Source organism: Chiloscyllium plagiosum, unplaced genomic scaffold (genome assembly GCF_037043375.1).
Source record: "Chiloscyllium plagiosum isolate Xiang-an unplaced genomic scaffold, Cpla_swu_hap1 HiC_scaffold_17, whole genome shotgun sequence".
Lineage (NCBI taxonomy): Eukaryota > Metazoa > Chordata > Chondrichthyes > Orectolobiformes > Hemiscylliidae > Chiloscyllium > Chiloscyllium plagiosum.
Window position 1 is genome coordinate 2,115,235 of NW_028270155.1, and position 12,488 is coordinate 2,127,722.

General features: G+C 43.5%; 1 protein-coding gene across 9 annotated transcripts in view; it reads left to right on the forward strand.

The window, feature by feature from the left end:
• Positions 1–12,488, forward strand: part of zc3h18 (zinc finger CCCH-type containing 18) — a 248,786-nt gene that overhangs the window by 216,511 nt on the left and 19,787 nt on the right. For 8 of the 9 annotated variants that reach the window (XM_087995663.1, XM_087995669.1, XM_087995668.1 and 5 more), the window contains one exon: positions 7,492–7,667. The exons of the other annotated variant lie outside the window; for it this stretch is intronic. In XM_087995663.1, coding sequence (XP_087851789.1) covers positions 7,492–7,667 — 176 coding nt within the window. The remainder of the gene's footprint in view (positions 1–7,491; positions 7,668–12,488) is intronic. 9 annotated transcript variants of the gene reach the window in all.

Genomic DNA, 12,488 nt, shown 5'->3' on the forward strand with positions numbered 1-12,488 from the left:
GATGGGTATTTGAATAGGAAGTGTTTGGAGGGATATGGGCAGGGTGCTGGCAGGTGGGACTAGATTGGGTTGGGATATCTGGTCGGCATTGACGGGTTGGACGAAAGGGTCTGTTTCCATGCTGTACCTTTCTATGACTAAATGCCTTACTGAAATCTATATACGCCACATCAACCACTTCAGCGTCATCCACCTGTTTGGTCACCATCTCAAAGAACTGAGTAAGGTTTGTGAGGCACGACCGACCCTTCACAAACTCTGTTGACTCTATCTAATCAACTTATTCTGTGGAATTCATTGTCACGGAGTGCAGTGGAGGCCAAGCCATTAAATGTCTTCAAGGCCGGGATTGATAAATTCTTGATCTCACAAGTAATTAAGGGATTCAGGGAGATTGCGGGAGTTTTTGAAATGCCCATAGCCATTATTAAATGGCAGAGTGAACTGGATGGGACAAATGGCCTTACTTCCACTCCTATGTCTCATGGTCTTATTCCTTTCTGGATGATTGTAAGTCCTATTTCTTCTAACCTTTTCCAATACTTTACCCACAACTGACATAAGGCTCATTGGTCTATAATCACAGGGTTGTCCCTACTCCCCTTCTTGAACAAGGGGACAACTTCTGCTATCCTCCAGTCTTCTGACACTATTCCTGTAGACAATGACAACATAAAGGTCAAAGCCAAACACTCTGCAATCATCTCCTGGCTTCCCAGAGAGCCTGAGGATAAATCCCATCTGGCCCAGGGGACTTATCTATTTTCACACTTTCCAGAATTGCTAACACATCCTCCTTGTGCACCTCAATCCCATCTATTCTAGTAGCCTGTATCTCCATATTCTCTTCGGCAACATTGTCTTTTTCCAATGTGAATACTGATGAAAAATATTCATTTAGTGCTTCCCCTATCTCCTCTGACTCCATGCACAACTTCCCACTATTGTCCTTGATTGGCCCTAATCTTACTCTAGTCATTCTTTTATTCCTGACATACCTCTAGAAAACCTTAGCGTTTCCCTTGATCCTATCTGCCTGCGACTTCTCATATCCCCTCCACTCTCTTCTTAGCTCTCTCTTTAGGCATTTCCTGGCTAACTTGTAACTCTCAAATGCTCTAAATGAGCCTTCACGTGTCATCCTAACATAAGCCGCCTTCTTCCTCTCGACAAGAGATTCAACTTCTTTAGTAAACCACGGCTCCCTCACTCAACCACTTCCTCCCTGCCTAACAGGTTCTTACTTAACAGCAGTAGCTGTTCCTTGAATAAGCTCCACATTTCTATTGTGTTCATTCCCTGCAGTTTTCTTCCCCATCCTATGCATCCTCAACCTTGCCTAATCTTAAAATAATTGCCTTTCCCCCAGCTACAACACTTGTCCTGCAGTATATACCTATCCCTGTCATTGCGAAAGTAAAGATAACCAAATTGTGGTCACTATCACCAAAGTGCTCAACTACCTCCAAATCTAACACCTGGCCAGTTTCCTTACCCAGTACCAAATCCAATATGGCCTCTCCCCTTGTTGACCTGTCTATATACTGTGTCAGGAAACCCCCTTGCACACATTGGACAAAAACTGACCCATCTAAACTACTTGAACTACATTGCATTCCCAGTAAATATTTGGAAAGTTAAAGACTCCCATAACAATGACCCTGTCACTCTGACTCCTATTGAGAATCATCTTTGCTATTCTTTACTCTATATCCCTGGAACTATTTGGAGGCCTATAGAAAACTCCCAAAAGGGTTCTCTCTCTCATTCGTTCTCTCTCATTCGTTCTCTCTCATTCGTTCTCTCTCATTCGTTCTCTCTCATTCGTTCTCTCTCATTCGTTCTCTCTCATTCGTTCTCTCTCATTCGTTCTCTCTCATTCGTTCTCTCTCATTCGTTCTCTCTCATTCGTTCTCTCTCATTCGTTCTCTCTCATTCGTTCTCTCTCATTCGTTCTCTCTCATTCGTTCTCTCTCATTCGTTCTCTCTCATTCGTTCTCTCTCATTCGTTCTCTCTCATTCGTTCTCTCTCATTCGTTCTCTCTCATTCGTTCTCTCTCATTCGTTCTCTCTCATTCGTTCTCTCTCATTCGTTCTCTCTCATTCGTTCTCTCTCATTCGTTCTCTCTCATTTGTTCTCTCTCATTCGTTCTCTCTCATTCGTTCTCTCTCATTTGTTCTCTCTCTCTCTCTCTCTCTCTCTTCCTTGCTTTGTTCTAGCTCGAAGCTTCCACCTTTCTCCTCCCCCTTCCCTTCTGAGCAACAGGGACAGACTCTGCCAGAGACCTGTGCCCCATTCCTTACCCCTGGTAAGTTGTTGCCCCCAACAGTTTCCAAATGGTATACTTGTTGAGGGGAATGGCCACAGGGGATCCCTGCACTGCCTGCTGGTTCCCTTTGTGTCCCTTGACGGTAACCCATCTACCTTCTTGTACCTGAGTTGTAACTACCTCTCATAATCCCCACGCCACCTCCCAAATGACCCAAAGTTTATCTAGCTCCAGCTCCAGTTCCCTGACGTGGTATTCAAGGATCTGGAGCTGGGTGCACTTCCTGCAGATGTAGTTAGCAGGGACACCAGTGGTGAACCTTAACCTCCCACATTCTGCAGGAGGAGCATTCAGCTGCCCTAACCTCCATTCCCACTATTCTAAATTCCCAATGAGACTACCGAAAACTTTAAAAAATACAATAAAAACTAGTCACCTTACCAATCTGGCACACACAACCTTTTTCTTTGGTTAGAGAAGGAGGATGGGCGGGAGACAGTATCCGAGCAATGTGTCAGGTAAAGCAACTGCCCAAATATACAACCTCACTTACCCAGAAGTTCCTTGTGCGTTCCACCTATACACAAGGTAAGTTTTTATACTTTAAATTTACCTTCCCGTCAGGCCCCTGTTCCTCGCTGTCGCTCCTCCCAGTGCAACTGCCACCGAACATAGAACATTATAGCACAGTGCAGGTCCTCCTCCCCTCAATGTTGTGCCGACCTGTGGAACAAATCTGAAGCCCATCTATCCTACACTTTTCCATTTTCATCTGTATGTTTATCCATTGACCATTTAAATACCCTTAAATTTGGCGAATCTGCTACTGTTGCAGGCAGTGTGTCCCACGCCCCTACTGCTCTCTGAATAAACAAATTACCTCTGATATCCATCCTATGTCTATTATCCCTCAAGTTAAAGCTATGTCCCCTTGTGCTAACCATCACCATCTGAGGAAAAAGGCTCTTACTGTCCACCCTGTCAAACCCTCTGATTATATTATGTCTCAATTAAGTCACCTCTCAACTTTCTTCTCTTGAATGAAAACAGCATCAAGTTCCTCAGCCTCATAAGACCTTCCCTCCATGCCAGTCAACATCCTAGTAAATCTCCTCTGCACCTTTTCCAAAGCTTCCACAGACCTCCTATAATGCGGTGACCTGAACTGTACATAATATTCCAAGTGTGACCACACCAGGGTTTTGTACAGCTACAGCACGATCTTGTGGCTCCAAAACTCAATCCCTCTACCAATAAAAACTAACACACCATATGCCTTCTTAACAACCCTATCAACCTAGGTGGATCCCAATCAGGGATCTATGTATATGGACTCCAAGATATCTCTGTTCATCTACACTACCAAGAATCTTACCATCAGCCCAGTACTCTTTATTCCTGTTGCTCCTTCCAAAGTGAATCACCTCACATTTTTCTGCATTAAGTTCCATTTGCCACCTCTCAGCCCAGCTCTGCAGCTTATCTATGCTCCTGTGTAACCTACAACATCCTTCTGCACTGTCCACAACTGACCTTCGTGTCAACCTCAAATTTACTAACTCATCCTTCTATGTCCCTCATCCAGGTCATTTATAAAAATGACAAACAGCCGTGGCCCCAAAACAGATCCTTGCGGTACCCCACTAGTAACTGAACTACAGGATAAATGTTTCCCATCAAACATCTGCCTTCTTTCAGCTAGCCAATTTCTGATCCAAACTGCTAAATCACCTTCAATCCCCTGCCCCCAGATTTGGTGCAATTGCCTACCGTGGGGCACCTTATCAAATGCCTTGCTGAAATCCATAAACACCACATCAACTGCTTTACCCCCTTCCGTCTGTTTCGTCACCATCTCAAAGAACGCAGTAAGGTTTGTGAGGCACCCTTCACAAAACTGTGTTGTCTATCCCTAATCAATGTATTCCTCCCTAGATTATTCTAAATCCTATCTCTTATAACCTTTTCCAACTTTTTACCCACAACTGAAGTAAGGCTCACTGGTCTAAAATTACCAGGGCTGTCTCTATTCCCCTTCTTCACCAAGGGGACAACATTTGCTATCCTGCAGTCTTCTGACATTATTCCTGTAGACGATGATGACATAAAGACCAAAACCAAAGGCTCTGCAATCCCCTCCCTTGCTTTCTAGAGAATCCTAGGATAAATCTCATCTGGTCCAGGGGACTTATCTATTTTCACAGTTTACAGAATTGCTAATACTTCCTCCTTGTGAACCTCAAATCAGTCTAGTCCAGTAACCTGTTTCTCAGTATTCATCTCGACAACTTTGTTTTGCCAATGTGCATATTGATCGGTTAGGTGAATGGGCAAAGTTCTGGCAGATGGATCTTTAGATTAGATTCCCTACAGTGTGGAAGCTGGCCCTTCGGCCCAACCAGTCCACACCAACCCTCCGAAGAGTAACCCACCCCAGACCCATTTCCCTCTGGCTAATGCACCTAGCACTACGGGCAATTTAGCATGGCGAATTCACCTGACCTGCATATCTTTGGACTATGGGAGGAAACCGGAGCACCCGGAGGAAACCCACGCAAACACGGGGAAAATGTGCAAACTCCACAAAGACAGACACCCAAGGCTGGAATCGAACCCAGACCCTGTTGCTGTGAGGCAGCAGTGCTAACCACTGAGCCGCCCTGAAATATAATATAATTTAATATAAGAAGGTGTGAAGTTATCCATTTCAGACCATAAAAGGATTGATCAAGAGTTTTCTTTAGAAGACGCCAAGTTAAATACAGTGGATGTACAAAGACATTTGGGGGTTCAGCTGTGTAGTTCTTTAATATACCATGACCAGGTGCAGAAAATAGTCAAGGAGGGTCATACAAAACCCTAGTTCAACCGCAGTTAGAGTACTATGAGCATATCTGGGCATCACACCTTAGGAAGGATTCTTTGTCCTTGGAATGAGTACAGTGCAGTTTACAAGGATGTTACCTGGATTTCAGGGATTAAGTTATAAGAGATGATACAAATGAGGCCTTTATTCTTTAGAATTTAGAAAGTTATTTAGAAAGGGTGATCTAATCGAGGTCTTCAGGATATTAACAGGGAAGAGTAGAGTAGGGTAAAGTTGAACTATTTCTGTTGGTTGAAGATTCTGGAACGGGGTGGGTGGGGGAGCATGGTTGAAAGATTCAGGCCAGGCCATTCGGGGAGGTGTTAGAAAGCATGCCTTTGTGCAGAGTAGTGGAGGTTTGTAGTTTTCTTCCTCAAACAGGAGTCAATGCTAATTCAATTGTTAAATTTAAATCTGAGTTGGACAAACTTTAATTAAGCAAGGGTGTCAAGACATGTGGAGTTAGGCTGTAGATCAGCCATGATCTTATTGAATGGCACACCAGGCTTGAGCTGAGTGGCCTACTCCTGTTTCTATATTCCTAAGAGGATGTGGCATGAAAGACAAACTCCTAATTGAAAAGCGTAACATTTCAGTATGCAGTCAGGCACCTGGTGACATCTTATTCAAAAACCTAAGAGGTCTTTTATGGAGGAAAGTTCAAATGCAGTTGCAGACTGTTTCACCTGGTGATAACAGTTGGGTAGTTTGTTGAAGAGAGAAATGTGAAGCATTTATGTGACATATTCCACATCCTCAGATCTCCCCAACAGTTTTACAATGTATTAGTTACTTTTCATCAGAACAGAATAACTACAAAAGACCATTGACACATTGGTGGAGTGGGCAGACAGGTGGCAGCCGAGATTCAGTGCAGAGAAGTGTGAGGTAATACTTTGGTACCAGAACATGAAAGTACAGCATAAAGAGTATTGTTCTAAACTGTATGCAAATTTCTGCATGTATGTATACTAAATCATTGAAGGAGACAGGACAATTTAAGGGAGCATTTAGTAAAGTGTACAGTGTACTAGACTTCATGAGTCTTCATTAGGGACATAGAAGCCATAGAAATGAAACAGCACAGAAAGGGGCTGTTCAAACCATCTTGTGCATGTCAAGACAACCAGATTCACTTTCTAATCCCATCTCCCTACGTATAGCCCATCGTCCTGCAGATTACAGCATTTAAAGTGCAGATCCAGGTACTTTTAAAGAGTTTAGGATCTCTGCCTCCACCACCAACTTAGGCAGCCAACTCCAAGCACCTGCCCCACACTGTGCATATATTTTAAAAAATTCCTCATGTCCCCTCTAATCCTATTGCCACTTACCTTGAATCTATGACACTTGGCTTTTAAACTCTGTCAGGGGAAACTGCTTCCTCCTGTCTCTATCTCTACTCCTCAGAATTTTGTAAACCTCAAACATGTCACCCCCTCAGCCTTCTCTGTTCCAAGGAAAACAACCCCAACCTCTCCAGTCTCTCCCCATAGCTACAATTCTCCAGTCTTGGCAACATTCCAATAAATCTTCATTGGACTCACTTCAGAGCCATTATGTCCTTCCAATAATGTGGGAACCAGAACTCTACACAATACTCCAGTTGTGCCCTCACAAGTGACTTGTGCAGTTTCGTCATTATATCCCTCCTTTTGTATTCAATATCTCTGCCTAAGAAGGAGAACTTTGCATAGTTTTTTTTTAACAACCTAGGGTGCAAGAACAGGTAAGTTGCAAAAAACTTATGCAAGTATTGTGTACAGTCCTGGGCACCATACTATACAAAAGATATAAATGCACTGGGGAGAGTGAAAAGGTTTTGGAAAATGATTTCAGAGATGACAAACTTTAGTTGTTTGGATTGGGACTATTTTCCTTGTCGTGGAGGAAGCTAAGAGGAGGTTTGATAGAAGTTTTCAAGCCATGAGATTTCTGGACAGCATAAATAGGGAGAAACTGTTCCCATTCATGGATTAAGAATAAGAGAGCAATATGAGGAGAGGGAAAAAAACTTTTCACAAAGCAAATAACTAGATCTGGGGTATATTGTCTAGACGTGAGAAAAAGACAGCTGGCGAGCGTTTAGTTAAAATGCTCAGAGTCAGTGTAGACACAGTGGGCTGAATGGCAGTAACAGTGAGCTGAAACAATTCTGTGATTTGTTTTTTCCCTACTGTAGTTTGGAATGTGCAACGTGTTGGTTAATTTCTACACTCTTGTAAATCAATCCTGCCAAGTCCACATTTCCTTCATAGGAGTAAGAACTAAAATTTCCTTTTCCAGTCTCACTCTCATTCCTTCCCATTCGGTCACTAAGGAAGCAATATTTAAAACACTTCGATCCATTTTCAGTGAAACCCAAAAGAGAGGAGGCACCAAGAGACAAGGAGCGAGAGGAGAGGCGGAAACGTGAGGTTCCACCACAACCACAGAAATCTAGCTCCACACCAAAACCCACTCAGATCAGCAAACCCCCACAGCTTGTCTACAGTGCACATAAGGACATTAAATTAACTCTGCTAAACAAGGTAACTCACCTCGTTGTATGCTAACATTTTCAATTCTTTTTTGTGTACCTTTTGAGTGAAATAGGAATGATGAAACTGAAAATGTTGTTTTCTGTGTGCTGTTCAGAAGAAGAAAACTCATTGGACTTGAAGTGTTAACTCTGTTTCTCTTACCACAGATGCTGCTAAAGCTGCTGAGTTTCTCCAGTATTTTCTGTATTTATTTCAAATCTCCAGCGTTTGCAGTATTTTGGTTTTATATGTGCTCACTATACCAAGGATTTTAAGATAACAGCAGATTCAATGTCAGCAGCAATTTCTGCCAGTAAGTGGCTCCCATCATACTACTACTAGAACATAGAGCAGTAAAGGCTCTTCAGCCCTCAATGTTGTGCTACTCTTAGATCAAACTAACCTACATACCTTTCATTATACTATCTTCAATGTGCCTATCCAAGAGTCACTTAAACAGCCCGAATGTAACTGACTCTGCTACCACCACTGGCAGTGCATTCCAGGCACCCACCACTCTCTGAGTAAAGAATCTACCTTTGACATCTCCCCTAAACCTTGCTCCAGTCACCTTACAGTTATGTCCCCTTGCGATAGCCATTTCAGCTCTGGGAAAAAGTCTCTGGCTATCCACTCTATCTATGCCTCTCATCATCTTGTACACATCTATCTCGTCCTTCTTCACTCCAATGAGAAAAGCCCTGGTTACCTCACTCTTTCTTCGTAAGACATGCTCTCCAGTCCAGGTAGCATCCTGGTAAATCTCCTCTGCACGCTCTGTAAAGCTTCCACATCCTTCCTAAAATGAGGTGACCACAACAGAACACAGTTTTCCACGTGCGGTCCAATCAGGGCTGTATAGAGATGCAGCATAACCTCGTGGCTCTTAAGTTCAATTGCCCAGCTAATGAAAGCCAACACACCACATGTCGTCTTAACAACTCTGTCAACTTGGATGGCACCTTTCAGGGATCTGTGTACATGGACACCAAGATCCCTCTGTTCCTCCACACTGCCAAGAATCCTGCCTTTAACCCTGTATTCTGCATTCAAATTCAACCTTCCAAAGTGAATCACTTCACACTGTTCCAGGTTAAATTCCATCTGTCACTTCTCAGTCCAACTCTGCATCCTGTCAATGTCCCGTTGCAACCTACAACAGCCCTCCACACTATCCACCATTCCACCAACCTCCGTGTCATCAGCAAACTCACTAACCCATCATTCCACTTCCTCGTCCAGTTCATTTATAAAAATCACAAAGAGCAGAGGTCCCAGAACCGATCCCTGCAGAACACCATTGGTCACCCAAGTTCCAGGCTGAATACTTTCCATCTACTACTACCTTCTATCTTCTTTGGCCCAGCCAATTCTGTATCCAGACAGCCAGATTTCCTTGTATCCCATGCCTCCTTACTGTGAGCCTACCGTTTCAAATGCTTTGCTAAAATCCATGGTACACCACATCCACTGCTCTATCTTCATCAATATGTTTGGTCACATCCTTAAATAATTCAATAAGGTTAGTGAGGTATGACCTGCCCTCCTCAAACCTATGCTGACTATCTCTAATCAAGCTTATGGTTTTCCGAATAATCATAAATCCTGTCTATCAGAATCCCCGACCTTTCGGGCAAAAGCTCTTCGTCAGGAATGTTTTTCAAAAAGACTTTATCAACTTAATTTGTTGTAGAGCTCGCTACTTCACATTAATTTAAGAAACTAGTGTGCCCTGATTTCCTAAGTTTGTATAAGTGTGGAGAGTGTTCTATGTTGGTGTCTGATTCAGTAGTGGTTGGTGATTGGGAATAGCCAGAATTCACTTCATTACAGGCACTTTTCTTCTTAAGTCACTGATAGGGCAGCTTCTCTCCGATTGAAGCAAGATTTCACTATTGTACTCAAATCCTACTGCAGTAAAATTTGACATTCTATTAGCCTGCTAAAAACTTCTTGCACCTGCATATTAGCATACATTGACTTATTGACAAGGACACCGAGATCCTTTTAAGCCTTTAAAAATAGGAATAGGCCCCTTGAGCCTGCTCTGCTATTAGTTTTTCTGTCTCTATTCAATCGAGTCATGGCGGATACGGCATTCGTCATGTCCAGTTTGCCCTTGCCCCATAACCCTTGATTGCCCGACTGATTAAGAATCTATTTATCTAAGCCTTAAATATACATAAGTACTCTTTCTGTACAGCGAGGTAAAAACAATGATGCAGATGCTGGAAACCAGATTCTGGATTAGAGTGGTGCTGGAAGAGCACAGCAGTTCAGGCAGCATCCGAGGAGCAGTAAAATCAATGTTTCGGGCAAAAGCCCTTCATCAGGAATGCTGCCTGAACTGCTGTGTTCATCCAGCACCACTTTCTGTACAGCTGTCAATGGCAAGGAGTTCCAAAGACACTCAACCCTCTGAGGGAAGAACTTCTTTATCTGTCTTAAATCTGTGCCCCTTTATTGTGCAACAAGATCCTCTAGTCTTAGACTCTCACAAGAGGGGAAACATCCTCTCAGCATTTACAGTGTCAAGCCCCTTAAGAATCCTGTATGTTTCAATGAGATCACCTCTCATTCTTCTAAACTCCAGTGAATAGAATCCCAACCTGTTTCATCATAGAATCCCTGCAGTGTGAAAGCAGGCCATTCAACTGCTCAAGCCCACATCGATCCTCTGAAGAGCATCCCACCCAGACCCACGCCACTATCCTGCCAGGAAACTCCATGCAGGTGGTCGCCTACGGGTGGAATCAAACCTGGATCCCTAGCCATTGAGCCATCATGCCACTGTTTATCCTTTGTTCACATGTCAGTCCCTCCATACCAGGTATCATTCCAGTGAAGCTTCTCTGAACTGCCTCTAATGATATATCTTTTCTTAAATCAGGGGACTGCTTACAATTGCGCACAGTACTCCAGATGTGGTCTCCTCAACACATAGTACAGTTGCAGTGCTCTTATAGGTGAAAGTGAGGACTGCAGATGCTGGAGATCAGAGTCGAGAGAGTGGTGCTGGAAAAGCACAGCAGGTCAGGCTGCATCTGAGGAGTAGGAAAATCAACATTTCGGGCAAAAACCCTTCATCAGGAATGAGGCTGGGAGCCTCGGGTGGAGAGATGAAAAGTGCTGTTAAACTCCCACGCTCTTGAAATAAGGGCCAATATTCCATTAGCCTTTCTGATTACCTGCTGTACCTGAATGCTCTGTCTTTGTTGCAGTTTTCTGAAGTTTTTCTTATTTGAATAAAATTCTGTTCTTTTGCACTTCCTTCCAAAATAAAAAACTCTGCATTTTCCCCACATTGCACTCCGCCAATTTTTTACTCACATTAATCTATCATTATCTCTCAACCATTTGGTTTGCTCTCTCAACCTGGCTTTCCACCTATTTTTGCATCTAATCTTAGTACATTTACAATCTGTTACTATAAAGGAAATATTCTGCATATTTGTTTCTCCGACCAAAGTGCATGACCTCTCATTTTTCCACATTATATTCCATGTGCTATATTCTTGCCCACCCATTAAGCTTGTCCAAATCCTCCTGAAGCCACTTTTCACCTTCCGAACAACACATTCCCACTTAGCTTGTATCGTCTGCACATTTAGAAATATTACATTTGGTGTCCACCTCCAAATTATTAATAAATATTATGAAAAACTGGGGCCCAATTAGTGGGCGGCACAGTGGTTAGCACTGCTGTCTCGCAGCGCCAAGAGACCCAGGTTCAATTCCCTCCTCAGGCGACACTCTGTGTGGAGTTTGCACATTCTCCCCGTGTCTGCGTGGGTTTCCTCCGGGTGCTCCGGTTTCCTCCCACAATCCAAAAATGTGCAGGTTAGGTGAATTGGCCATGCTAAATTGCCCGTAGAGTTAGGTGAAGGGATAACGGTAGGAGAATGGGTTTGGGTGGGTTACGCTTCAGCGAGTCGGTGTGGACTTGTTGGGCCGAAGGGCCTGTTTCCACACTGTAAGTAATCTAATCTGATCCCTGCAGTATCCCATCAAATACAGCCTGCCAATATGAGAATGACTCCTTTATTCCTACACTGTTTTTGATTAGATTAGATTACAGTGTGGAAACAGGCCCTTCGGCCCAACAAGTCCACACCGAGCCGCCGGAGCACCCGGAGGAAACCCACGCAGACACGGGGAGAACGTGCAAACTCCACACAGTCAGTCGCCTGAGGCGGGAATTGAACCCAGGTCTCTGGCGCTGTGAGGCAACAGTGCTAACCACTGTGCCACCGTGCCGCCCACAATGATTGGTCTGTTAGCCAATCATTAATCTATTGCCAGTACTTTCCCTCCTATCCCATGCCTTTAATCTTTCTTACCAGCCTCCTGTGGGCCACTTTATCAAAAGTCTTCTGAAAGTCTTAAATATATGTGCATCAGCTTTGCTGTATCAATTGTATTCATAACATTTTCAAAAAGAAAAATCCAACAGAATCTGTTAATTTAAAAATAGCTTTGGAGAGGGACAAAACTGGTTCACAGGTTGGAATTCTAAATTGGGGCACTGTGAATTTTGATGGAATTAGACAGGAGCTTGCAGTGGTTGATTGGAATAGTTTGCAGGCAAAGGGGCCTTTAAAAGTGAGATAGCTAGAGTTCAAAGTCTGTACATTCCTTGAGGGTGAGGGGCAAATTTGACAGGAATAGGGAACTTGATGACGAAATATTGAGGCTTTGACTAGAAAAAAGGAGGCATGGCTCAGGTACAGACAGATAGAATCAAGGGGATCCCTGGAGGTATATAGGAGATACAGGAATTTACTGAAGAAGGAAATCAGGAAGGCGAAAAGGGGGCACAAGATAGCCTCG